Source organism: Juglans microcarpa x Juglans regia, chromosome 5S (genome assembly GCF_004785595.1).
Source record: "Juglans microcarpa x Juglans regia isolate MS1-56 chromosome 5S, Jm3101_v1.0, whole genome shotgun sequence".
Classification (NCBI taxonomy): domain Eukaryota; kingdom Viridiplantae; phylum Streptophyta; class Magnoliopsida; order Fagales; family Juglandaceae; genus Juglans; species Juglans microcarpa x Juglans regia.
Window position 1 is genome coordinate 23,697,944 of NC_054603.1, and position 25,893 is coordinate 23,723,836.

General features: G+C 34.8%; 2 protein-coding genes and 1 long non-coding RNA gene across 5 annotated transcripts; all 3 read left to right on the forward strand.

Annotated features, from left to right (window-relative positions):
• The first annotated feature begins 1,764 nt into the window (after nucleotides 1–1,764).
• On the forward strand, nucleotides 1,765–4,785 carry LOC121266989 (beta-glucosidase BoGH3B-like). The gene is made up of 8 exons (XM_041170869.1): nucleotides 1,765–1,942; nucleotides 2,114–2,204; nucleotides 2,294–2,439; nucleotides 2,860–3,103; nucleotides 3,206–3,310; nucleotides 3,413–3,595; nucleotides 3,683–3,887; nucleotides 4,014–4,785. Exons 1-8 carry the CDS (start codon nucleotides 1,803–1,805, stop codon nucleotides 4,499–4,501), a joined length of 1,602 nt encoding a protein of 533 aa, XP_041026803.1. The 5' UTR covers nucleotides 1,765–1,802; the 3' UTR covers nucleotides 4,502–4,785.
• A 6,198-nt stretch (nucleotides 4,786–10,983) lies between these two features.
• Nucleotides 10,984–13,893, forward strand: LOC121266990. Its single transcript, XR_005940957.1, has 3 exons — nucleotides 10,984–11,133; nucleotides 11,236–11,307; nucleotides 13,696–13,893. It is a non-coding gene; the product is annotated as an uncharacterized LOC121266990 (long non-coding RNA).
• Nucleotides 13,894–17,669: 3,776 nt separating this feature from the next.
• Nucleotides 17,670–25,568, forward strand: LOC121266988 (beta-glucosidase BoGH3B-like). Of its 3 annotated transcripts, none has more exons than XM_041170867.1 (10): nucleotides 17,670–17,808; nucleotides 20,762–20,999; nucleotides 21,118–21,322; nucleotides 22,257–22,347; nucleotides 22,438–22,583; nucleotides 23,678–23,921; nucleotides 24,010–24,114; nucleotides 24,219–24,401; nucleotides 24,484–24,688; nucleotides 24,813–25,568. In XM_041170867.1, the coding sequence occupies exons 2-10, from the start codon at nucleotides 20,780–20,782 to the stop codon at nucleotides 25,298–25,300; spliced, it is 1,887 nt and encodes a 628-aa protein (XP_041026801.1). In that variant the 5' UTR covers nucleotides 17,670–17,808; nucleotides 20,762–20,779; the 3' UTR covers nucleotides 25,301–25,568. The 3 variants fall into 3 exon arrangements, with proteins under 3 accessions (XP_041026801.1, XP_041026800.1, XP_041026802.1); XM_041170866.1 differs by having other exon boundaries at nucleotides 17,714–17,808; nucleotides 20,777–20,999; XM_041170868.1 differs by lacking the exon at nucleotides 17,670–17,808 and having other exon boundaries at nucleotides 20,861–20,999; nucleotides 21,080–21,322.
• Nucleotides 25,569–25,893: the final 325 nt, after the last annotated feature.

The following is a 25,893-nucleotide window of genomic DNA, read 5'->3' on the forward strand; positions in this document are numbered from 1 at the left end:
CCCGCGACTAGTCGTGGTCACTTATACTCAACTTTTGTAATTTATTTATGAATTTCTATGCTTAATTGAACCTTCTTCTTCCAAATATTGAATCCATTTGAGTGGACATGAAGCCAGCCTTATTCGCAGAATCGCAATATAATCCGAGATCAAGAACGTACCAAACAAACGGTGCCGTTACTTGCCCAAGCACATATATACATCAGCGATTAGATCATGATTACCTCTAATTTATGTTGTAATCTCAGATAATTGTTTACTTTTGTCTGGATTCATTTATGACATAAATTGTTTTCTACTTTAGGTTTTATAAGTACCACATCTATCCTACTTTCTGCTTCAAACTACAGCTTCCTGTCATCAATTACTAGATCTCTTCCCATTTGAGTTTAATTTCTCTCATTCTTGATCTGTAAGTTGAAACTCTTGTCTTTCTCTTTCTTCTCCCTGATCTCTAACTTGACTACGATTATGCATGGCTTTTCTTCTTTTGTGTGCAAAATGTTTGTGGCTCTGTTAATTTATATATATATATATATATATATATACACATATATATATATATATATATTTATGTTAGATTTTTTTTGTGTTAATTTTATATTTCATAATAAGATAAAAATAAGTTATTACTATATATAATATGTAATTAACTACAAGTATCTCTTGTTCAAATCATTCAAAAGGCCACTACACTATTCCAATGAATATAAAATAATACACATAAAAATAACTACATATATAGTTATAAATACCTAAATAAAATAATTATAAATATTTTATAAGTAAAAAGATAATATATATATATATATAATAGTAATTTATATAAGTAATAAATATGAGTTTTGCTACACATAAGCCGGTATAGAAAACTTCCGCATCAGAGGTGTGCTAGATGTGTAAAGACACTACTAAACTCATAAGGCTTTGGAGTTGCAGTGTGCTGTGGGTACCGGCCTCCAAAGAGATTTTTCCTTCTTATAATTTGGGGTTTTGCTACACATCATTCACACATCATATCTGTTTTAATTTTTTTTTATTCTTGTTAAACTAATTGAGTTATTCTACTAATCATTCATACATTACAACTTGCTGAGGAAAAAAATAAAAAAATAAAAAATAAAATGAGGTGAGCAGTGTAGAGATGATGAGTAGAATTGAGAGCATGATGGTTCTTACGGGGGAAACTGCTAGTACTGCTATGTGAAGTATGCGTTTTATGTGATACTTTGGATATCATTTCTCTAATTCTCTCAGGATTTTTTATTTGATGATTACATCCTCGTGCTTTCGCGATTTATCAAATTGATCCTTCCTTCATTCTATCATCGGGGAAATTCAAAGAAACTCCGCGACGTGTCACTTTCTTCGTTACAATATGAAGGCATTTAGCAAACAAGAAATGGCGGGATCTCCCATTTCCTTTATGGGGCTTCTGCTCTTATGTTTTTGGGCAGCCTTCACAGAAGCAGAATTCATGAAATATAAAGACCCAAAGCTGCCATTGAATGTTCGAATCAAGGATTTAATGAGCGGATGACTTTGGAGGAAAAGCTTGGCCAAATGGTGCAGATTGACCGCAGTGTTGCATCAGCTGAGGTGATGAAGAAGTACTTAATTGGTAATAATCACCTATCATTTTTATTTTCTGTGTGTGCATTCAAGGGAAGAAAAAGAAAGTTAAAGTGTCGCATTTGTAGGTAATGCGCATTTACAGAAAAATACTTTGTTTGGCAGGGAGTGTCATAAGTGGGGGAGGGAGTGCTCCATCTAAGGAGGCTTCTGCAGATACTTGGATTAACATGGTGAATGAATACCAAAACGGTTGTTTATCGACACGACTTGGAATTCCAATGATTTATGGGACTGATGCTGTTCATGGCAACAGCCTCGTCTACAAGGCAACAATTTTTCCCCACAATGTTGGACTTGGCGCTACCAGGCAAGAAGAACATCCTCAGTACATTAATATTTTAACTGCTGTCTTTTAGTCTGTCTAAGGAATAAAATATCACAAATCCAAGAAGATTAAGGATGTATTGATTTCTGTCTAATCATTAATCTTATAATGAAAATGTATCACCTGTGATCAAGCTTCTTTCTGATCGACCAGAGACCCTGAACTTGTTAAGAGGATTGGGGCTGCAACTGCACTTGAAAATAGAGCTACAGGCTTCACACATGTTTTTGCACCTTCTGTAGCGGTATATATCCAACTTTTCTGCCTGCTTGCTATCAGGATGACAGAATCTTCAACCAAAGTTGTGAATCCCTAATACTTCTGCCTGTGCAGGTTTGCAGAGATCCTAGATGGGGTCGTTGCTATGAAAGCTACAGTGAAGATCCCAAGATTGTTCAAGCAATGACGGAGATTGTATCGGGGTTACAAGGGGACATACCCACTAAATCTCGCAAGGGTGTTCCATTTGTTGCTGGAAAGTAAGAATCTTGGCAAGAAAGTACCCTTTAACCAACATCAACTTGTTTAGTTTATTTAACGCAATAGATAATGATGATATATTGGATCTTAAATAAGTAGATTATTTCAACTGCTTTTGTTAAATCCTAAACTAGCAAGTAGTATTCCCACGTCATATGCATGAGAATATGATGCCTTGTAATTTGAACCATTTGACTGAATCTGTTGTCTTTCTATAGAAACGGCAGATAATTTATTTGAAGTAAACCCATATTTCACCTCCCCTCACTTTTCTTAGGGAAAAACACACTTAGCGCCCTCCAACTATCATATGTTGTATAAATTGTGAACCCCAAAGTTCCAATTAATTAGATTTACTTGCAACATTTTTTACCTGATTAAGCTGTTACTTCCACTTGCTCTTGTTTTCTTTTGCACAGACACAAGGTTGCAGCTTGTGCTAAGCACTATGTGGGTGATGGTGGTACAAAAAATGGCGTGAATGGAGACAACACAGAGATAGACAGACATGGATTGCTCACCATACACATGCCGGGCTATTACAATTCCATCATCAAGGGTGTTGCGACAATTATGGTCTCATACTCCAGCTTGAATGGGATTAAGATGCATGCTAACAATGATCTTATCACTGGCTTCCTAAAGAACACTCTCCGTTTCAGGGTAAAAATTAAATTCGTGAATTTACCTTAAGTTTGTCAATAGTTTTCGGATTGAAAAGAGCATCTGGGAGCAACAGATAAATATTGTGACGGCCTGTTTCAGGGTTTCGTCCTCTCGGATTGGCAGGCTATCGACAGAATCCCCTCTGTATTTCATACTAACTACTCACATTCTATCCAAATAGGAATTCAGGCTGGCATTGACATGGTTAGTCATTGAACTATAATGCTTACTGCTTAGTCAAACTCACATAATCACATTAATGTCTCGGCAATTAGGTATCTAATATTTGTCATGGACATATTGCAGGTCATGGTTCCACTCAACTTTACAGAATTCATTGACGGTCTAACCTTCCAGGTTAAGAATAAAGGAATTCCTATGAGCCGAATTGATGATGCAGTGAAGAGAATTTTGCGTGTCAAGTTTGTGATGGGTCTATTTGAGAACCCACTGGCCGATTTCAGCCTGGTCAACCAGCTTGGAAGTCAGGTTAGTAGCTCATGATTTTTATTTAATTTGACCCCCTCACAAACAACAGACACATCCTTACACCATTTATGCCACTGCACTTTAAAGGAGCATAGAGAATTGGCTAGGGAAGCTGTTAGGAGATCACTGGTGTTGTTGAAGAATGGTGAGTCTGCAGACAGGCCATTGCTACCCCTTCCCAAGAAAGCATCAAAAATACTTGTTGCTGGTAGCCATGCTGACAATTTAGGTTACCAATGTGGTGGGTGGACAATAGAGTGGCAAGGACTAAGTGGCAACAACCTTACTAGCGGTACATTGAAACTCAAACTCATCCCTTTTAAATGATCTATTACTAACATGCACATGGTACATAAAATGAAAAAATGAAAAAGAAAAAGTAGCCCTTTTGCATGAACCTGAACCTTCTCATGAGCAGGTACCACAATCCTCAAAGCTATTGAAAATACCATTGATCCAAATACCAAAGTAGTCTACAAGGAGAACCCGGATGTTGAATATGTCAAGTCAAACAAATTCTCCTATGCCATTGTTGTAGTAGGAGAACACCCATATGCGGAGAGTTTAGGCGACAACTTGAACTTGACAATCCCTGACCCTGGCCCAAGCACCATCACGAACGTCTGCGGGGCTGTGAAGTGTGTTGTTATCATTATCTCCGGCCGCCCTGTTGTGATCCAGCCATATATTTCCTCAATCGACGCACTGGTTGCTGCATGGCTTCCAGGATCTGAAGGCCAAGGAGTTGCCGATGTTTTATTTGGTGACTATGGTTTCACAGGCAAGCTTCCGCGGACATGGTTCAAGACTGTTCATCAGCTTCCAATGAATGTGGGGGATCCACATTATGACCCTCTCTTCCCATTTGGATTTGGTCTCACTACAAAACCTGCTAAAACGAATTAGGATACGATTCCGAGGACTTTCCTGTAATTCCAGGACAGAAATATTGCAAGTGTTATAGTGGCAAGAAATAAGTTTCATTCAATGGAACTTTGATTATCGAGTAATCTTACAAACAGAAACTACTTATCAAGGGAAGCCCAATATAAAATGAGGCTTAAAGACACAAATTTAAAACGAGATCTTTTTATTTTAATATAATAATAATAATAATAATAATAATAATAATAAATTATTATATACATAAATAATATTCGAGGTTTCTTCAAAAGTTATATCGAGAGTGGGACAATAGCCCAATCGGCATACAGAGCCTTAGCATGCTGTTCTGAAGTTTTATTATCTCGTACTTGAATTATTGATGTTCCCAATGGACGTGTTATTGGGTTAATTAGTAAAGCAAATTAACGAAGGCCTCGGCTGTTCTTTGAGGGAAACTCTTGCCTCAATCCCATGTTAATACATTGGAGCAGAAGGTCAGGTACTCGGCGTGAATATGCGTCTCGAAATTTGACCCTTTTTTATTTGCTTTATTCTACACGCTTTGTTCAAGCCTGCCAAGAAAAAGTTTAATTGATGACCATTAGAATCGTATTGGTCTAAACCCCAAGGAGTGGCATAGTGGTCATAAAGCAATGTCTTATAAACCAGACACCATAGGTTTGAAACTCACCATTCATTGGCTAGTTTAGATTCAAGATGAGATAAAATGATTTTAGATGAAAGATAAAAGTTAAAAAAAATATCGTTAAAATATTATTTTTTAATATTATTATTATTTTAAGATTTGAAAAAGTTGAATTGGAATTTGAAAAAATTGAATTATTTATTATATTTTATATGATAATTTAAAAAAGTTGTAATGATGAAATAAAATAAAATAAAACACTTTCTAAATCCAAACGGAGCCTTAATCTTGGGGTCATTGGACTGGAAATATTTTTCTTAAATTAGACCAAGTGTACTTACAAGAAATTCTTTGACGAGGATCTATACACCATCAAAATTAGTTAGGGGCAAAAATATCATTACCAGTATGGAAAGAACCATCACAGCAATGTCATAAGTCACAGCAATGTCATCTTATAACGTGCTAATTCAAGACCGTCGCAAGCATAATTGCTTTCATTAAAAAATATCCATGACTTGTTATAGGAATTAAGTAACTATTGCACAATGATGTATGAATTGTGGCACTTTTGGTCTTTCTGCAAGGTAACAACGCGAATGTTGAATTAGTTTGGAGGTATCTTTTTTCTATATACTCAGTTCCATACATACTTTTCACATAACTCAAGGTTTGAAATACTAGTCTGGCATTTGGTCGTCATATGAGAATACTTTTCTGAAAGTGCCTTCTGTTGTTTGGTGATAGATGTAATATTAATGCCTCAAGTTTTACTTCTAGTACAATAAAATTTTCTATATTAAATAGGGCTAAATACAAATATTAGTCTAACAACTACTTCCTAGGAAAGGACTGTGGCTACATTTCAAAACATTTTCTCAACACTCAATTCTAAGCATCTGTCTCTTCTCTTGGAGTCATGTCTTGCCCTGCAACCTCATCATCTGCAATACATGGCACACTAAACCATTTAATGCAAAAATAGTCTAATACTCAATAAATAGTTATACCATACATTAATTAAAAATAATAGTTCACATAGTTCTTTTCTTTTTAAAGGCCATGCAATATTACACACAATTGAACTATACTTATCTAATTTTCACTTTCATTGACCGATACACATCGTGACACCCTGTGTGTTAGACTTTGTGGTCTTTTGGAGCTAACTTTGTCTCTGGCCACAAGTTGCGAACCCATTCCTTAGGAAGTCGTCATTGGATGCATTATCAATGGGATCGATTCGACATTGCAATCTTCTCAATTGTTGGTACCATATCATTTCATTCCATCTTTGGTGGCACTCAAATCACGCTAGGTGCTCAAAGTGCATGCGAAAACTGTAGATGTTTCCCACCGAACCCCTGAAATCATCAAATTTTTTACCCAACCAAGTATTCTCTTACATAAAAATTCATATCTTTGAAACAAACACAAAAAATATTCAAACTAATATCCTAATATGTAGATCAGAGGCTTAAATCATCAAATAAAAAAATAAAAACCATTAGAGTAAGATTAAACCATAAAAGATCCAAACTTTCATATAACAGAAACTGTTTTTCTCCTTCTAATTTCTAAGTTTTTAGATCTGAGAAAATATTTCATCAAAAGCTTTTATCATGCAAATAATCCTTAACAAACATTCATATAAACATGTTAGCAATACTCTATAAAAAAGTTTGGACCAAGATTTGTCCATTAGCTTATTCAAAACTCAAAAGTACAACATATTAGCCAATTTATCACTCAGATTGACCTTTCTATGGTTAAAATAACTTTTTATAAACCAAACAATCATGAAATCAAACAAAAAAAGGTAATCACAAAAATTAAACTCAAAGAGGAACAACTTTCATGAAGGAATCTTAGTGAGTTAATAGTTACAAAGGCTTCGAAAACTGAAGGCAATAAAACTCAAAAAATTGCCCAAGAGAAAACTCTGTGTTCTCTCCAAGAATGGAAATGAAAGGGATGAATGAGTGAGGAAATGGCCTGCACGCCTCTGACACATTCTGAAAAATGAAGTGAGGCTTTTGAATGATACTTGAATGATGAAAGTCTTGGTCAAAGTGAGGGACAAACTGCCCAAGGCATGAGCTGTTTAGAGGTGGCGTATAGAAGGTGGTGGTGAGGTGGCCTTCCCTTTCCCATCAAGGACTATTTGAGGGTTGTCATAAGTAGTGGATGGTCATTCTTGAGAGGGTGGAAACTTCCTCAATAAGTTTTGCCAAGGTGGCCAAAATTTGTAGGTCTAATGGGCCTAACAAGCGAGCTTAATTTTGGGGTTTAAAAAGTGTTTGATTAGGGTTTGAGATGTTATCAAGCCCAAATCTAATTTTTCTTAATCCAATCAAATTTTCATGGTTTCAAGGGTTGAATAATGACGTCATAACATGAATTTGAGGGATTAATAGCATATAGAAGTGATTTAATCAAATGATTAAACACAATGCTAGAAATAAGAACCAATATAGTTTTGAAATCAATTTGGGGTCAGTTTCCTCCAAACTTTTTGGGGTTTCAATTAGATTCCAAATCTTTAAGGTTTCACTAGAGTTGAAACCCTCTTTGGTTTTACACAAATTGGATGGTTGGATGGAATAGGGTTTTGCTTAGGTGGCATGATCTCACACCTTGATTTTCTTCACATTTCCATCTCATGATTCTTCTTGGTGCCAAGTGTCCAATACTATTCATCAAATATGGCTAAGATCTTACCAAGTGTCCACATAAAACTTTTCTAACCTAATTTGGACATTCTACACTGTAATTTTAAAAACATTGTACTTAGTGCTATTATCGAGATTACTATTCACTTCGAGAAAAGTGAAAATAAAGTTTGCACTCTAAAATCCTAAATATATACACTAACCTAATTGTGCAATTCGTTTAGCGAAATTCAACTCGGAAGTGTCTGGAAATAAACAAAACACATTTTCGAACAAGTGTTTCTTCTGAAAATTGAAAATGAATTTATTGTGCCATAAAATCTTAAATAACTCTCTAAATCTAATGGCGTAAACTATATCGCATTCTAACACTTCTAACTATTTCAAATAAATAAAATCGCACTTTTGTTACCATTATGAGTGGTAACACTAACTATGCTGACAGACTAAAACCTATACGATTTGTTGATTCATGAAAACTTATGGAATTTTTGCAAGATTCCTAAAACTTATAGAAATTCCACCATTAAATCTTGTAGCGAAGGGGAAAGAAGAGACGCAAGATAAAGTGCAAAGATAGCAAGGATAATGCAAGTAAACGGGAAGAAGGGAAACAGAAGGTTATGAATGAGTAGGGGTGACGGCTACACAATCGAGTAAAGGAAATCAGAGGGGGCTGACAGCATCATCATTGCATGATCTGGTGATGTAACAGAAAGGAGAAGTTGGCTAAGTAAGAGTGACACATGTCACGAAAAAGTCACTGACGTCTGAAATTTCCAAGGCCTAGGAAAATGAATCGCCAGGCACTAGGCAGGGTGTTTACTAGATTCCCTTCCAAAAAGGGCGTCGATCAAATGCCCACTACATGATCGCCACGTTTGTCCAAATGTAGCCGTTATAGCCCATATCTGAGGTTGGTCAACAGGCAAGCGAGGTAGTATCGTCAGCAATTTAATTCCCTCATGTCCACACAAAGGGAATTAGCGAGGTAACTGGAATGACTCGTTTAGCCCTTAATAAGGAGTGGTCCTAGTTTAAAGGCTCAACCCAACAGATGGTAAGGATCAAGTTGATGGAGTCTTACAGACTTATACGACCCCATCTTGTAACTGTCAAATAAGGTAGAATGGATAATTGATCCAGGAACTTGGGATGAATCTAACATTCTCGGGTTGAGCATAAAGTCAACAGAACATGAAGATAAGACCAAATAGGATGATCATCATTAGTGCCTAACAATAACCGCCTACACCTATATATACAAGAAGCGGGCAACATGTTTAGGTAACACAACTCATCTTGATTACTTTTTTGGTAATAACTTATTATGTATATCGCTTACTTAGATATCAGATGTGTGCATCAGGCACACCGAACCGCTACTTTTATTGGTTGCAAGGGGGGCATTCTGGTTAGTGGTAGGACACGTCTCCAACACAAACTAAAAATAATGTTTCAAGAACATATCCGAGGAGGACTACAAAGCTTTTATTTTTTTTCATTTACGATTAAGTGTATTTTTTAAATCCACAATTGTCGGTCTTATCCTTTTATCCCATTCACATGATGAATGAAAGTCTCATTTGACTAAAGAGTTCATTATCCTTGGCCAATCTTATCATTTGTTCCGTTTTTCATGATGAAAAGAACTTTGATTTGATTTCAAAAACTTTTAATACAGTAACTTGGCTACAAAAAATAACTTATACAAGATGCGCTTAAAATTTTTTGAAAAATTATATTTATTATGTTCATGTTACACAATATACATAATTTTTTAATTTTTTTTTCTCTTATCAAATATGAAATATATAGACGATGCCGGAAGCCAGCTCCTCCTTGCCTCTTTTGACAACTGTTGATGTTGGGATCCATGACCATCTAGTGGGCTAGCGGCCAGTCAAGAGTATTCAATAAATAAAGTTAAATTATTTATTTCTAATCCAGTTCAATCATATTTATTCAAAAACGAATGTGAAGTAAATTATATATATAGATGATGTAACAAGATTTAACTTGTAAAAAATTTTTTTACAGATTTTAATATTATAAATTGAATTGTGTCAATATTATTAATAATATAGATTATATATTTTCCACACTAACTAGTTAATAAAATAATTTTAATTATTTATTCCATTTCCTTTATAAAAGGAAATATCAAAGTTCACAAAAGGAAATAAAATTAAAGTTTATATATTAACATGGCTAGATGTGATACAATAGATTTACTTTATATAGTAAAAATAAAGTTTTAAAATCTTATGTATACACAATAAGCCATATCAATGTGCAAACTTTAACTTTTAAGATATTTTTTGTAAACCAAATATTCTCAACATAAAACACAATTTATTGTAGGATGATTTTGATCATACAAAGAAGCGGCGAATGAGCGGAGCAACCACATCGCTATCTGAATTACCTACTCGGGGACTAAAGGGGCAGGTTGACTTGAGGCATCCTGACCTCTCCCTGATAGAGTGCGGGTTGGGTCCTTCGACTACCTGAATGTTGTACCAATGAACGTGAATATCAACAACATAGTAAAAAGCAGCAAGCACATCGTGTCATAGGCCAAATAGTCCAGGTTTGCAAAGTCTAACTCATACGAAACTAAGGATAAAGTTATCATAGCTTGCTTATTTTTCAGTCAAGAATTAATTACGTAATGTCAAAGGATGGGAGCAGGTCCAGTCTTAAACTGCCCGAACAACCTACCTCCTGCAGGGACAAAAGGGTTGGGTTGAGACAAAGGTCGCCTTGTGTAATACCCGAGTCCTACTACATAGGTCCTTACGTCATCTATTAAAAATATTTTTAAGCTAAATATTTTGAGATAAAGAATTTTATCATTTTAATATTTTACTAATCTATTTTAAAGATGGGTGTGCTTTTATTTTTAGGTGGGTTATGAAATAATTCAAAAGTGTGATTTTTATGACTTCGCAATATTTCTTTTAAACCCTTTAATTTTATTTACTTAAGAAATGGTCCAAACTCTTTTTTATTTATCTCCTAGCTTATGGGATAAGTTTGATTAAACTCATTGACTTTATTCTCCCCTAACCGCAGCTTCCCAAGCAAGCCAATTAAATCTCCTTGCTTCTCCTACACGCCGGCTTCCTCAACAAGCTATTGGACTTCTTCCTCCTTCTCTCATCCGTCAGTCACAAGGAATACGAAAGAAAAGAGAAAACCAGTCTCCTTCTTCACACAAGAAACCCTTCGGTTTCACCCAAGCCGCGCGATCCCTCTCATTTCTTCAAGCCGATCTCTCTCATTTCATAAACCTAAGCTTCCCACCGAAATTCTTCAAGGAAATCAACCTTGTAAGTGGATTTCTATGACTCTAATTTCTGATTTCGAAATCTTAGATTTATGGGTTTAATCTAGGGTTTATTTTTTTGAAGAAATTTCCTGTTTGTGTCCAGCTTTGAGATTTCGGATTTTCCTTTCTCTTCTTGTTGCCGTGTACTTTGTGGCTTCAAAAGAGACCCAACCAGGTAACACACCTTCCACGAATCTTCTAGTGAGTTGGGGTTTTTCGGAATATTGTGTGAACCGATTTCTATATAGTAATTTCTAAGTTTAATTCTCATTTGTTCCCTCTATTAACTGCTCTAGTTGGGTGGTAGCCGAATAGAGGAATGAAGATGTTTTGTGAGATATGCTTTGTTCTGTTTTAGTGTCCTACCGTGTGTTGCACAAAGTAAACTTGTAGTCCACCCTTATGTTTTATCAAGTTTAAGCCATGTTTTAACCTTGTTAAAGTCATGTATTTATGTGTTAAATTAATGGAGTTAAAGTTTATAGTTTAAACATGTTTCCCTAAGATTTATGGCCTAAGTAAGCCACCAAGACTTTATAAATTAATTTAGTAAGCTTACTTTAGGGATTCGTAAATTACCAAGAGTTGTATCTCTTTATTGAGACTGTTTTCATAATATGTATACATATATAAGGCTTTCTTGAGTTTTTACCACTCTTATATTGTTTAATTGTATAGATAGGATTTTAGTTAAGTGAAGGATGTTTGAGCCATGAAAATACTAGAACTTGCTAGCTGTCCATGCCTTGTAAAATTCTGAAATTATGTTCCATCATGGAAGCTTAAACCAGCCGTTTTACCCCTTTTGCTCAACCTCACTCCTTGGCTAACCAAAAGATAAACCATAGTAGGAAGAACCCTTGAAGAATAAGTGACAAAAACCAACCCTCTTGTGGGCATTGGCTTTTTGTTAGATTTACTTCCACATGATGTTACAAAGCTGTCAAAGTGCCCTTTTGATAAAATTTCCAGATTTGGGTGGTACTTCCTTGTTCCCTGCTATGCTTAAATAAATCCCTACGATGTATACATTTTAACTCATGATACCTACCTATCCCTTGTATAGAAAATGGGGTAGTCTTTAAAGAGGGACAACAAGTAAGCTTCATGCTTTCATGGGTTCTTTAAATATTGGAAGGAGGATACTAAGAGTTGACTTAGTGCCATGTATGTAGCTAAAATGGGTTAAAGGAAACGTTTTAATTCCAACTTGGGAAGTTTAGTGAGCGTGTATGGGTGTCAGTTAGTAAGCTTAAAGTGAAATGAATATTGATGTATTTATTCCATTTCATTGAATATGGGTTTATTTTCAAGTTCAAAGGAACTCACTAGTAAAGCTCCCAGGTAAGTAGCTATAACCATGCTTCTTACACAAAGCTCTCTTTATGAAAGAATGGCTCTCTCTCTTATCGTAAATGTTCTTCTAAAAGAAAAGAGTAAATGAATATAGTATGTACAAGCCTTTTTTCGATAGCCCCTGTTAAGCACCCTATTGATTATAATTGTGTGTATGTGTATAAGGTAATGCATGCACGTAGGTTCTAAGTCATGAGGTTTCCATACATGCTCTCAATAAACTTATTGATTATCCCTATATGTAGTATAGCATGAAAATGTATCTTTTTCATGAAAATGCATGTGCATCAAAGTAAGAAAGATGATGAGAATGTTTTATTGCAAAGGAAAGGTAATGAATGTTTCATACATTATGCTTCAAATGATGCTTTAACTGAGTTTGAAAATGCTCCTATGAACTGATGCTTTTAATGACGCGAAGAAAGTGTTTTAAAATGCCCATATAAACTCATGTTTTAAATAATGCAAAGAAAAGCATTTTAAGATGTCCCTACAAACTTATGTTAAATTGTCCCTATGAACTGATGCTTTATGGATGCCATGAATAATGATGTTTAAGCTCATGTTTTGAAAATGATGTTCCTTCATGAATGCACTGTTAAATGAAAAGATGATAAGTTCATGCTTTTAAATTACGTTTTCCATGAATGAACTGTTAAATGATGAAATGGACTGAAAGGACTGACATGAATAAAAGAAAGAAAGAAATGACTGAATGAATGAACGATTTATTATATGAAAATACGTAACGGCCACATGAATGAATGAAAAGGGGTACCCAATGAATGAATGGGCAGATTGCAGTGCCGGGTAGTAGTACTGGTAGTACACCCAGTGCTGCACCCTAACGGAATGGGATTCCAACTCGTAGCCACGAGCGAATCCATTGGCCACAGGACCGCTAACCCTAGCACGCAGGGCGTAACAATGTGCAATAGCCTATGAAAGTGAAAAGATGAAAAGCATGAAAAGCATGTTTATGCATGAAAGCTAATAAATGTTTATGCATGAAAGCAATGAAATGTTTATGCATGAAGGTATGACTTATTCGTTAAACTGTTATGCATGAAAGCATTGTCAAGAATAGCAAAAATGTTTATGTATGCATGTTTCAAAAGAAAAGAATAGATGCCTAGTATGTTCACTGTATGGTGTACTACTTACTGAGTATTCGACTCATTTTGTGTTAAATGTTTTAAACGTCCAGGTAATGATGAAAAGGCTGGGGAGTAAGGCATTACTGCAGAGGGAGAGGCAGACGCTTAGGACCTTTCCTAACGAGGACAGTTATGTTACGAATGATGGGTTATGTTACGTATAGATATTTTATTTTGGGATGGACTCTGAGAGTCTCTTAAGAATGAATGTTCAAATAAAATGTCCATTAGGTGTTCCCTTTTATTAAATAAAAAATTTAAAGTGCACGTGTGTCATGTCTAGCCGATCGCATGTTATTAGAAAAAGAAAGAGAAGAAAATGTTGTGAGAAGAAGAAAAAGAAAGAAAATAGAAAAGAAAAGAACAGGCATGTAAGTCAGGATTCCGTCCTTCCTAGGACGGGGTCGTGACACCTTGTCCCTCCCACGACGGAGAGCGGGTCCAGCCTTCCGATCACCCGAATACTTACTCCGGCCCCCATTACACCAAAGAACAGCCTGGATTATTTAATTAGACTCCACAACCACAGTACTACTTGGAGGAAAGAGAATGTTTGCTACCCTAAAATTTTTTTGTCTTTCCTGAATTATAAGGATAAAAAAAAAAAAATGGGTTCAAAAGAAAATGCCATTTTGGAGTTTTATCAACAATTTGTTTGTTTTCCTTTTTTTATTTCTTTAAAGCGGACCCTTTAGAACATAACTAAAAATGACTAAAAAAGTAAATTTCTTAATTAAATTTCTTTTAATTTAGAATTGATCTCATTATTTAAATTATTTATACATTTTAAAAGCAGGAGTGGTAAGTCCAAGGAAATAACCTAAAAAAAAAATAAGTATTGTTATAGGATTAAACAAAGGGATTCACAAATAAAAGCGCTAAGGCTACAACTAGTTCATAAATTGTTAAAGCTTCCATAAAAGCCAAACTAAGCAATAGAGTACCTCGTATTTTTCCCTCCGCCCCTGGAGTGGATATTGGCAAGAATTGATTGAAAGTTTAGCGAGGGCTCATGAATGTACACCTTTGGCTAATTTAATTCGATGGAGAGATAAACCAGTGGCTCTTTCCATTGTGCAAGCAAGATTGGTGTTTTGCTAACCCGCCTCTCCCCCGAGGAGGCAACCGGAGTCTCCCTGACGCAGTTTAACTCTTAGGGAGATTTTCATCCCCTCCAAGCCGACGACAGCGGACAAGGGCTTAGATACGCTAATGACACTTCTTCTTTTTTCAGTTGCATATCAAAATAAAGCACAGCAATGCAAAACGAAAAAACTAAAGGATTAGGAGGGATAAAGCGCATTCGAGAGATCAATGGCAAAAATCAAAGAAATTGGCTCAAAGAAAAAGTGCAGAGATATCAGCCTCGTCAACGATATCACTAAAGGCACCAATTGACTAACGAAGGTAAACGAGGACAGTATAAGCAGGGAGTCGTCGGTCGGTGGGGTCGTCGGGGATGAGTTCGGCTCTAGCAGGGTGAACTGTAAATCTTTGGATGACAGCAATCCCTATGCCCGACACGGACCCCATAATTCCTTGCGCCAAAACCCCTAGGTCGGGTGAGAGAGAGAGAGAGAGAGGAGACCCTGAAAGTGAATGACCGCAAAAATAAAGATAAAGCAAAAAAGATAATGTTGTTGACAACATGAAGCTACAAGCTTACAGATAGGTTACAACGTGAAGCGACAAGCTACAACATGAAACCGCAAGCTTAAAATGGGCAAGTTACAATGTAAAGCGACAAGCTACAACATGAAGCCGCAAGCTTACAATGAACAAGTTACAACATGAAGCGACAATTTACAACAATGAACAAATTACAACGTGTAGCGACAAGGAACCACCTCTGACTTCGGAGTCAAACATGCGTCATCAGGGTGACCCCAGCCTCAACATCAAGATGAGTTTAGATCCGCAGGAGGAGGATGACAGAGGAGGCACGTTCAATTTAATTACATTAAAAGCCATTGCCATTGGTGAACGTGATAACAAGTTGTATTATAATAAAACTTTTATAACTTGTATTCGATGGGAACGATTCAGTACACCCACATGTATGAATATATTAAAAGTCTACGCTTCCACGATCAAGAAGACATCATAGTTAATATGTTATTAAATTCCCAACACTATATGTTAACGTTGTGTTTTGTATGCCTTTGAGTTAGATTCTAACAACTCGAGTCTTGAAAATTGGGGTTGCGAAAATGAAGAAGAAATAAATTGGGAGAGGGCAGTCTAAGACCGGACCAGCCGATTCTCATATTTATATATTTTTAATTAATTTTTAATATTCTGTATAATATTTTTTATATTCTATATAATATTTATAAAATATAATTATATATCAAATAACGTATATTATAATTTATAATATAAAATTTTAGTATTAAATATAAACATTTATTTGATCATATGTTTTAAATATAAAATATATATTTATTACATTTTATAGCTTAATAAATTCTCAATATATTCATTTTGATAAATATATTAGTAATATTAATATACATTATAATATTAATTACTATATTATCACTAACATATAATAATAGTACTATGCCAATGGTATTACTATATACTAATAGTATTAGTGTATTACTAATATTTATATATATTAATATATATATAAGTATAAGAGATTAGAGATTTAATATATATTAAAAACTGGAAAACCGGATCGAACCAAACCGGAATCGGTAAAACCGAAAATACTATTTTAGGAGGGCATGACTTGTAAAATTTATAAAATTTATAAATTTATAATTTTATAAATTTATAATTTTATCTAGCACTACTAATTTTTTATATTGTAAAATAAATCTAATGATCTTCTTTTCTCTTCCTAATATTTTGAAGATGAATACAAATATTATTTATCTGATATTTTTTGAGAGAGAATAACACTACTCCCTAATTTATTAAATGCCTTTTCTTGTGGTGAAAAAAAAAACCATATTATAGAATCCATATATTCAGATTATTCTAGAAAACGAAGATAAAAACTCTTATATTATTGCGAGTGATTAAATTATGTAACAAAAATAGGTGGAGTCAATAGTTGTGTGGATTCCCTTGCACCATTGCATGAAGAATTTTTTTTTGGTCTTTTCTGAAATCTAATTTGGAATACAATATGGAAGTCATTTCTAGCAATCTTCTGGGGAAAAAACCATTATGTGGAATAAACAATATGTTTGTGGAGGACGGAAAGAATATCTTATAGTCAACAATCTTAGGCTAGGTTTTGAAGTTGGGCGGAATTAAATTCTCTATGAATTGTAGTAAGATGAGATGGTGAAGTGAGTTTTATGTGGCTCACTTAAGATGAGTTTAGATGTATTTAAATGTTAAAATGAATTTAGATGTATTTATGAGAAATTAAAAAAAGTTATGAATCCACATGTAAATATGTGTTGAGTTGAAAAAAGTTGTGAGTTTCACGTGTAAAAAATTTTTGAGTTGAAATAAATTTAATGATTTGAGAGTTGAGTGTTTAGATATTAGAAAATGTCTAAATTTAAACCGAACTTAACTGAACTGAGTGCAATCACGAAACTAAACTAGCAATATCTTATAGTATTAATGGGAGCCAAATCCCAGCTATTACGATTAGATCATAATTATCTCTTTTTTTAATTACTTATATTTGTATTATTTTTTCAGTATCGATTTATTTGTTAAATAAATTACAATCTTATTTTATGACTTGTAGTTCAGCGGGTTCTAACCTCACGAATATATATCTTTCTTTTATAAGATAGAAGTCCTAAATTTAGAATATTATTTTTAAATAATAAATTGAAATGAAATGAGATGAAAGTTAAAAATTAAATAAAATATTATTAAGATATTATTTTTTAAATTTATTATTATTTTAAAATTTAAAAAATTAAATTAATTATTATATTTTATATAAAAATTTAAAAAAATTGTAATAATTAAGAGGTTGAGCCGCTGTGGAATTATAAAATAGCCTACCTCTTCTTCACTGGAATAAAAGAAGACATTTTCTATTTTTATTTTTATAAATACCAGCTCAATCCCAGCTTTCTTCTCCAAACTACAGCTCCCATCAATTAACCCCTCTCTCTCTGTCTCTCTCTCTGAAGTAGCAGACGCGCAGTGGCTATCCCATTTGAGTTTTCTCTTACACTTCTGTAAGTTGAAACTCTTCTCTCTCTTCCTTCTCCATCTCTCCCACACCTACGATTCTAGTTCTTCTTCTGTGTGCAAAATCTTTGATGCTCTGTTTGTTTGCTGAGATAAATGTCTGTAAAGATTTATAGTACTTATCTTGAATTCCTTGGTGCCCTGGAGATTGGAAAGCATTTTGAGTTTTGATGAGTTTGTATCTTTTATAGAAATCAAAAGAGCGGTAAAACCAGTGTGATTCGGAGTTCAATTTCTTTTACTTCCCATCAAATTTTCGCAGGAACCGCACATTCTTAAAATTTTGTGAGTATGAAGTTGATCGCATTCCGTAGACAGTAATTTTCCCCTAAATTGATTTTCATTTCGTTTGTATTTTCCCCCTTTTTTTTTCAATTTATTTTGTTGGACAATGAAATGGCAAATGCAAGAGAACAAAAAAGGGGAAACTGCTACTGCTATGTGATGTGCGTATCATGTAGTTTTCTATTGGAAGAAAGTATACTTTGATTCCTCTCTATGAAGCAACTCTCCACTGTTTCATTTCTGATTGGATTCTTGCGATTCATTATCATATTACCGATGTATATTCCTTCAACTCTGTTTTTGGAGTTTTCGTTGCCCAACGTTTAATTTGAAATTTGTCGGTAGCTTTTTAGATGTCATGACCATTTTTTTTCTTTTTTTTTTTTCTGGTATATCATTTTTGGTTTCGACTTTGTGCCTGTTTTTAATAGCACAAGCTCATTAATGATGTCATAATTCAGATAAATATTATTTTTCTAATTTATGGAGTTAATCTCTCATGATTTTTTTTTTTTATCTGTACTGATTATATTGCTTAATAAATAGTCATTTAAAATATGATAGATCAAGTTTAATTTAAAATGATAAAATCTAATTTTTAGAATAATATTTTTATTTTATTTTTGAAAAAACTATAATTAAATATATTTTTCTTTTCGCGGATGCGATAGAAGGAGAGAGATAATGAGATCTGCTTTTTGTCCTTTAAATTTAATAGAAAAAAATTAAACATTTTACTATAATCTTTTAAATTTTAATTTTTGGGTATACTACACGCACATAGGAAAGTCACCAAAAGTTCTGTAAATTTTTTTCTAAATATTTTTTTAAACTCTTTAAAGATTTAAAAATTATAAATTTATTAAAAAAATATTTCACTTAATCATTAAATAAAAAAATATAATCGATAAATTTTTTGATAATATTGAAAATATTTTAAATAATTTTATTTATTATTTTCATACACAACATATCATATTTATTTTTTTTTTATTTTTTTTATAATAAACATGTAATGTATGAATGATAAGTTGGATAATTTAATTAATTTAATAAGAATAAAATAAAATCATAAATAATCTTAAAATATATAATATGGAATGATGAGCAACGACAATTTTTTTCCCTTAATTATTAGACGTGATGACGTGATGATGCTAGCCTGACAAGAGCACGTGAACAGAGCACAATGCACATTGAATAATTTACCCGTGGGCCGTGGAGCACTCTTTAAGTTATTTTCCATCTTTTCAGATGAAAAAAAGATAGAAATGATAGGTTAGTACCTCCTAGGCCCTGAAAGATGGAATTCAATTCGCAAAACGAAGATGCATCCGGTTCAATTTTCAAATTATTTTTTAATTTAATATCGTTAGGAGGGCTAGTACTCTCTAAGTTGAAACTTTACATATTGCGGTATCTTCTGAAATTCAGTGCTGAAGTACTAATTTTTTTTTTTTTTTTTTCCTTTCCAAAAGGGCGTAACTATGGGCTCTCGTAAATGCTCCCTCAATTAAAAAAAAAAGAAAAACGTAATTTTTTAAATTTATCTAAGCAACATAGCCTTTTAAAAAAAAAAACAGCTAAAGACTATACTTTCAAAAATGAGTTTAGCTATTCATCATCCCCACACATTCCACGTCATATCTTTTTCTTTTAATTTTTTTAACTTTTTTTTTGTGATTTTATTATTCTTAAATTTATTGAATTATTCTACTCATTATCCATATACCACACATTTGGTAAGAAAAAAAAAATTATTGTATGTGGAGATGAATATAATTTTTCTTAGTTAAAATGTTGACGAGGCTGGCCAATGTTCAGAAGACTTGACAACATTTTTTTGGACTATGAAAGGGGAAAAATGGGGAAGGGGGTTCTCATATTATTTGTTGACCCGATATAACACCCAATGCAGTTATGAGAATCATATTCTTGGTATGCGTGTTTACATGGTTTTCCTACTTTCTTTTCACTATCCACCATGTACCTCTTTATGTTTCGGATGCACCGTATACGCGTGCTTTTTGCATTAGTATCAAAATTTGGTTTGTATTTCGAAATTAGTTTTCTTTTTTCCAATGACATCCTTTAACTTCATCAACTTCTGCCTTCTGTCTTAGGAGCATTTATTGAAATGTTCCCTTGTCTATATTCCCTTTCTTTATTTCATTTTCATTTCTTTTTTGTGGTTACTTTTCATAGCTTAGTTTGTTAAGTTTCTGAGTGTCCCAAAAGCTTAATTAGAATAATTGGAAGTGATGCGTATGATCATATAATTAATATACTAACACTTCCCCTCTCATGTGTGGATTAAACTTCTGCCTAATGACTGGACCCAGCTACGAAGTAGTTAATTGGAAGGAGATACAATTTGTTGTCGGAGTTTTTTGTTCAGAAGCATTACTTTAGTACCCTGCTAAATTGCCAATTATCTAGTAAACTTTAAGCTAACGGAAAATTGTGAGCTTAATCATTTAATTAATATGTGACATAGTTTGTGATTTGTAAGTTTTACCTTGAAATGTATCTTCTCTTTTTTAACGTCTGATGCTATGCACTTATCTTTAATCCTTTCATACATTGACCATGTGGTATACTCGAGGAACTTATTGACTATGATCCTCATTATTTTTACTTCATTACAATATGAAGGCATTTTGCAAACAGGAAATGGCGGGATCTCCCATTTCCTTGATGGGGCTTCTGCTCTTATGTTTTTGGGCAGCCTTCATAGAAGCAGAATTCATGAAATATAAAGACCCAAAACAGCCAGTGAATGTTCGAATCAAGGATTTAATGCGCAGGATGACTTTGGAGGAAAAGATTGGCCAAATGGTGCAGATTGACCGCAGTGTTGCATCAGCTGAGGTGATGAAGAAGTACTTCATTGGTAATAATCACCTATCATATTTATTTTCTGTATCTGACTTCAAGGGAAGAAAAACAAAGTTAAAAATGTCGCATTTGTAGGTAACGAGCATTTAAAAGAAAAATACTTCCTTTGGCAGGGAGTATCTTAAGTGGAGGAGGGAGTGTTCCAGCTAAGGAGGCTTCTGCAGAGACTTGGATTAACATGGTGAATGAATACCAAATGGGTTCTTTATCGACTCGCCTTGGAATTCCAATGATTTATGGGATTGATGCTGTTCATGGCCACAACAATGTCTACAAGGCAACAATTTTTCCCCACAATGTTGGACTTGGCGCTACCAGGCAAGAAAAACAACCTGATATTAATATTTCCATTTTTTTCTTTTATTGGCACCGGGTGTTCAAGAACAACGTGCCAACTAATCCAAGGGTGCACAGGCCCTTGCCAAGAAGTTTCCCAATATTAATATTTCCATCTTTGTTTGTTCGGCCTGGTCTTATTACTGAGTATTGAGGAAAACTTCTTTGTTCAACTATAAGTGGTATATGCCTAGTTTTGTATAAATTGTGAATTAATTTCATTGCTATAAAATTGCTACTTATAATAATCATTTTATTGTCCATATGTTTCAAATAGCTCCCTAGATAGTAATTTTCATTCGGAAATTGTTGGATGCTGATATTGGTCGAAGTTGTTCATTTTAATGCTTTGTTGACGAAACAAATTGTTATAACATATACCTAACAGCAATTAAATAAAATTAAAGTAAAGCTGGATGTATGAAGTTTGACAACATCAAGAGCTAGTTGCTTTCACTAGAGGCTGAAGATGCAAAACCCATATTTGAAGATGAAGAAAAATGCTCAAAGCAAAAGGCATGGTTGATCAATAATTTGATTCCATTGAATTTATAAAAGTGTTGATTATAGTCTGTCTTAAAAGCACAAACATAGGAAAGAACAGGGAAATGCATTGGCATGTACTGTCAAATCCTATGATGGATGATTGCATGTATGCCAACAGTATTTTTTCCCCATTGTGTTTCAATGCTGGTCTTTAGTCTTTATAGTTGCTTAATTACTGAAGAACCTAGGAAAAGAACAACATGGCATTTGATTTCTTTTTGTTTCTCGTCTTCTTAACTGCTGGCTTTTAGTCTGTCTAAAAACTACAATATCAGAAATCCATGAACGATAAGAATTTATTGATGTCAATATAATCAATTTTATCATTAAAATGTATCACCTGTGATCGAGCTTCCTTCTGATTGACCAGAGACCCTGAACTTGTTAAGAGGATTGGGGCTGCAACTGCACTTGAAGTTAGAGCTACAGGCATCCCATATGTTTTTGCACCTTGCATAGCGGTAACTAAGTTGAATCCATCTACTGCTTGCTATCGGGACGACAGACTCTTCAACTGAAGTTGTGAGTCCTAATTAGTTCTGCCTGTGCAGGTTTGTAGAGATCCTAGATGGGGTCGGTGCTACGAAAGCTACAGCGAAGATCCCAAGATTGTTCAGGCAATGACGGAGATTGTACCAGGGTTACAAGGGGACATACCCACTAACTCTCACAAGGGTGTTCCATTTGTTGCTGGAAAGTAAGAATCTTGGCAAGAACCTTTTCACTCAGATGTTTCTTTCTTTTTATTATTATTTTTTTTATAGTTCAGAACATCAACTAATGATCAACTTGTTTAGGTAATTTAATGAAGTTAATAATGATCATTGGATCTTAACTCACAAAGTTACATAAGTAGAATTCAATTGCTTTTGGTAAATCCTAAACTGGCAAGTAGGATTCTTGCGTTATAAGAAAATATGTTATTTGTCTAGAGAACGGTATGCATTTTCCACAGTCAGCTCCGAAGTTTAGGCTGGTCCATAATCATTCTTTAGTCTATATTGCATCATATAACTATGCCAAATCCTTGTCATGTTTTGTCTGCAGTAAAATCCACCCTTGTCTCTCTCAGTGCCGGTACACCTATAGTCAATTAGGAAGGCCAAATGTAAACCTTTTGTTTAATTGGTCACTTGAAAGTAACAGCTTTGGACCTATATATTTGGTTGAGGACCAAGTGTTATGGAGTATGGACCATGGATCCTCTAATCATGTTTACAAAGAAACTAGAATAAAAAAGAGCAATATTTTAGAAATAAATGAAACAAGAAAAGTATAAAATAGGACCACTACTGTTTCTGTAGTTTGAGATCTGAACCAATTATTTAATATAGTTCGTTTGGTCTTTCATAATCATCATAATCATAATATAGATGGTGTTCCAGGATTTGTTTCTTCGGCCGGGGGGGGGGGGGGGGGGGGGGGGGGGGGGGGGGGGGGTGGTGGTGGGGGGGAAACTGGGCATGTTGGGTTATTAGGAGGGGGAATACATGAAGAGGGTAATCTGAGTATTTTGTGTTTCGGTTTAACTTTAGCCAATTGGTGCGTCAGTCTGCCAATGGCTTCACCATGATGATAATTTCATAAAAGTTAATCCATATTAATCTTCCTCTCACTTTTGTTAGGGAAAAAACACTTAGCCCCCTCCAACTATCATGCGTTTTACATCGTGTACCCCCAAACTTCCAATTAGATTTACTTACAAGATCATCTCAGGTTCCCAGAAAGTCTCTAAACAACTTTACCTTATTAAGCTGTTACTTCCACTTGTTCTTGCTTTCTTTTGCACAGATACAAGGTTGCTGCTTGTGCCAAACACTATGTGGGTGATGGTGGAACAACAAATGGCATAAATGAAAACAACACGGTGATAGACAGACATGGATTGCTCAGCATACACATGCCGGGCTATTACAATTCCATCATCAAGGGTGTTGCGACCATTATGGTCTCATACTCCAGCTGGAATGGGATTAAGATGCATGCTAACTATGATCTTGTCACTGGCTTCTTGAAGAACACTCTCCGTTTTCGGGTAAAAAAGAAATTCATGAATTTTCATGCCATTTGTCAGATTGAAAAGAGCATCTGGGAGCAACATATGAATCTTGTACTTGTTTCAGGGTTTTGTCATCTCAGATTGGCAGGGTATCGACAGAATCACCTCTCCCCCTCATGCTAACTACTCATATTCTATCCAAACAGGAATTCATGCTGGCATTGACATGGTTAGTCAGTGACCTATTATGTCACTGCTTAGTCAAAATCACGTTAATGTGACCTATTATGTTAGCAGTTTAGTGTTCTTATGTTTGCTATGGACATATTGCAGGTCATGATTCCCTACAACTATACAGAATTCATTGACGGTCTAACGTACCAGGTTAAGAATAAAATAATCCCTATGAGCAGAATTGATGATGCAGTAAAGAGAATTTTGCGTGTCAAGTTTGTGATGGGCCTATTTGAGAACCCATTAGCAGATTTCAGCCTCGTCCACCAGCTTGGAAGTCAGGTTAGTAGCTCATTATGTTTAATTTGACCCCTCACAAACAACAGAAAGATCCTTACACCATTTATGCCACTGCACTTTAAAGGAGCATAGAGAATTGGCTAGAGAAGCTGTTAGGAGATCACTGGTGTTGTTGAAGAATGGTGAATCTGCAGACATGCCATTGCTACCCCTTCCCAAGAAGGCATCAAAAATACTTGTTGCTGGCAGCCATGCTGACAATTTAGGTTACCAATGTGGTGGGTGGACAATAGAGTGGCAAGGACTAAGTGGCAACAACCTTACTAGTGGTACATTGAAACTCAAACTCATCCTTTTAGATGATCTATTATTAACATGCACCTGGTACATAAAAAGAAAAAAGAAAAAGAAAAATTCACCCTTTTGCATGAACCTGAACCTTCTCATGAGCAGGTACCACAATCCTCAAAGCCATTGAAAATACTGTTGATCCAAAGACCGAAGTAGTCTACAAGGAGCAGCCAGATGCCGATTATGTCAAGTCCAACAAATTCTCTTATGCCATTGTTGTAGTAGGAGAACTCCCATATGCAGAGACTTTTGGCGACAACTTGAATTTGACAATCCCCAACCCTGGCCCAAGCACCATAATGAATGTCTGCGGGGCTGTGAAGTGTGTTGTTGTCATTATCTCCGGCCGTCCTGTTGTGATCCAGCCATATGTTTCCTCAATCGATGCCCTGGTTGCTGCGTGGCTTCCAGGAACTGAAGGCCAAGGAGTTGCCGATGTTTTATTTGGTGACTATGGTTTCACCGGCAAGCTTCCACGCACATGGTTCAAGACCGTTGATCAGCTTCCAATGAATGTGGGGGACTCACATTATGACCCCCTCTTCCCATTTGGATTTGGTCTCACCACGAACCCTGCCAAGGCTAATTAGGAAATGATTCCGGGGACTTTCATGTAGTTCCAGGACATAATTACATTTGTTATGGTGCCAAACAAATAAGTTCCACTCAATGGGACTTTGATTATCGATTGTTTCAAATAGAACGACTAATTGTAATGTAGTACCCCATAATTCACAATAGTAAATTTCTATGTTCTTGAGGTATCCTCTGTGCATACTCCACAAGAAGGACCTTAATCGTATGATGAAACTTCATCTAATGATTCTGCTAATGCCAATTAGGATGAGCACTCCTGCACTTGATTAGAATTGCATTCCCTTCTATACAGCGTGCAACTCTAAAATGTTTGTCAAAGAAACACAAAGGTTACCTGTTATTTCATTTGAGGATCGTGTATGGAGGATGGGGGAGCTCAAGACCTTTTTTCTCAATATTCTCCTCCTTCGAACAGCTTCAAAAGACTTACATGGGCTTAATTTACAGACTTTCATGTATATATAGTTATATACCCCTTCTTCATCGGTGAATCTTTTGTTTACATACTGTGTAGGTGGATCGCGTGTAATATCCAGTTGATTAATCACTAATTTAATAAATACAATTTACAAAATGGGTGATAGTT

Bases quoted from the DNA above. Each gene is read 5' to 3' on its own strand.
- LOC121266989 (XM_041170869.1), top strand. From the start codon at position 1,803: ATGGTGAATGAATACCAAAACGGTTGTTTATCGACACGACTTGGAATT. The intron at 1,943-2,113 runs GCAAGAAGAACA...CTGATCGACCAG, and splicing joins GTTGGACTTGGCGCTACCAG to AGACCCTGAACTTGTTAAGA. The intron at 3,596-3,682 runs GTTAGTAGCTCA...TGCACTTTAAAG, and splicing joins TCAACCAGCTTGGAAGTCAG to GAGCATAGAGAATTGGCTAG.
- LOC121266988 (XM_041170867.1), top strand. From the start codon at position 20,780: ATGGCGGGATCTCCCATTTCCTTGATGGGGCTTCTGCTCTTATGTTTT. The intron at 22,348-22,437 runs GTAACTAAGTTG...CTGCCTGTGCAG, and splicing joins TTTTTGCACCTTGCATAGCG to GTTTGTAGAGATCCTAGATG. The intron at 23,922-24,009 runs GTAAAAAAGAAA...TACTTGTTTCAG, and splicing joins AGAACACTCTCCGTTTTCGG to GGTTTTGTCATCTCAGATTG.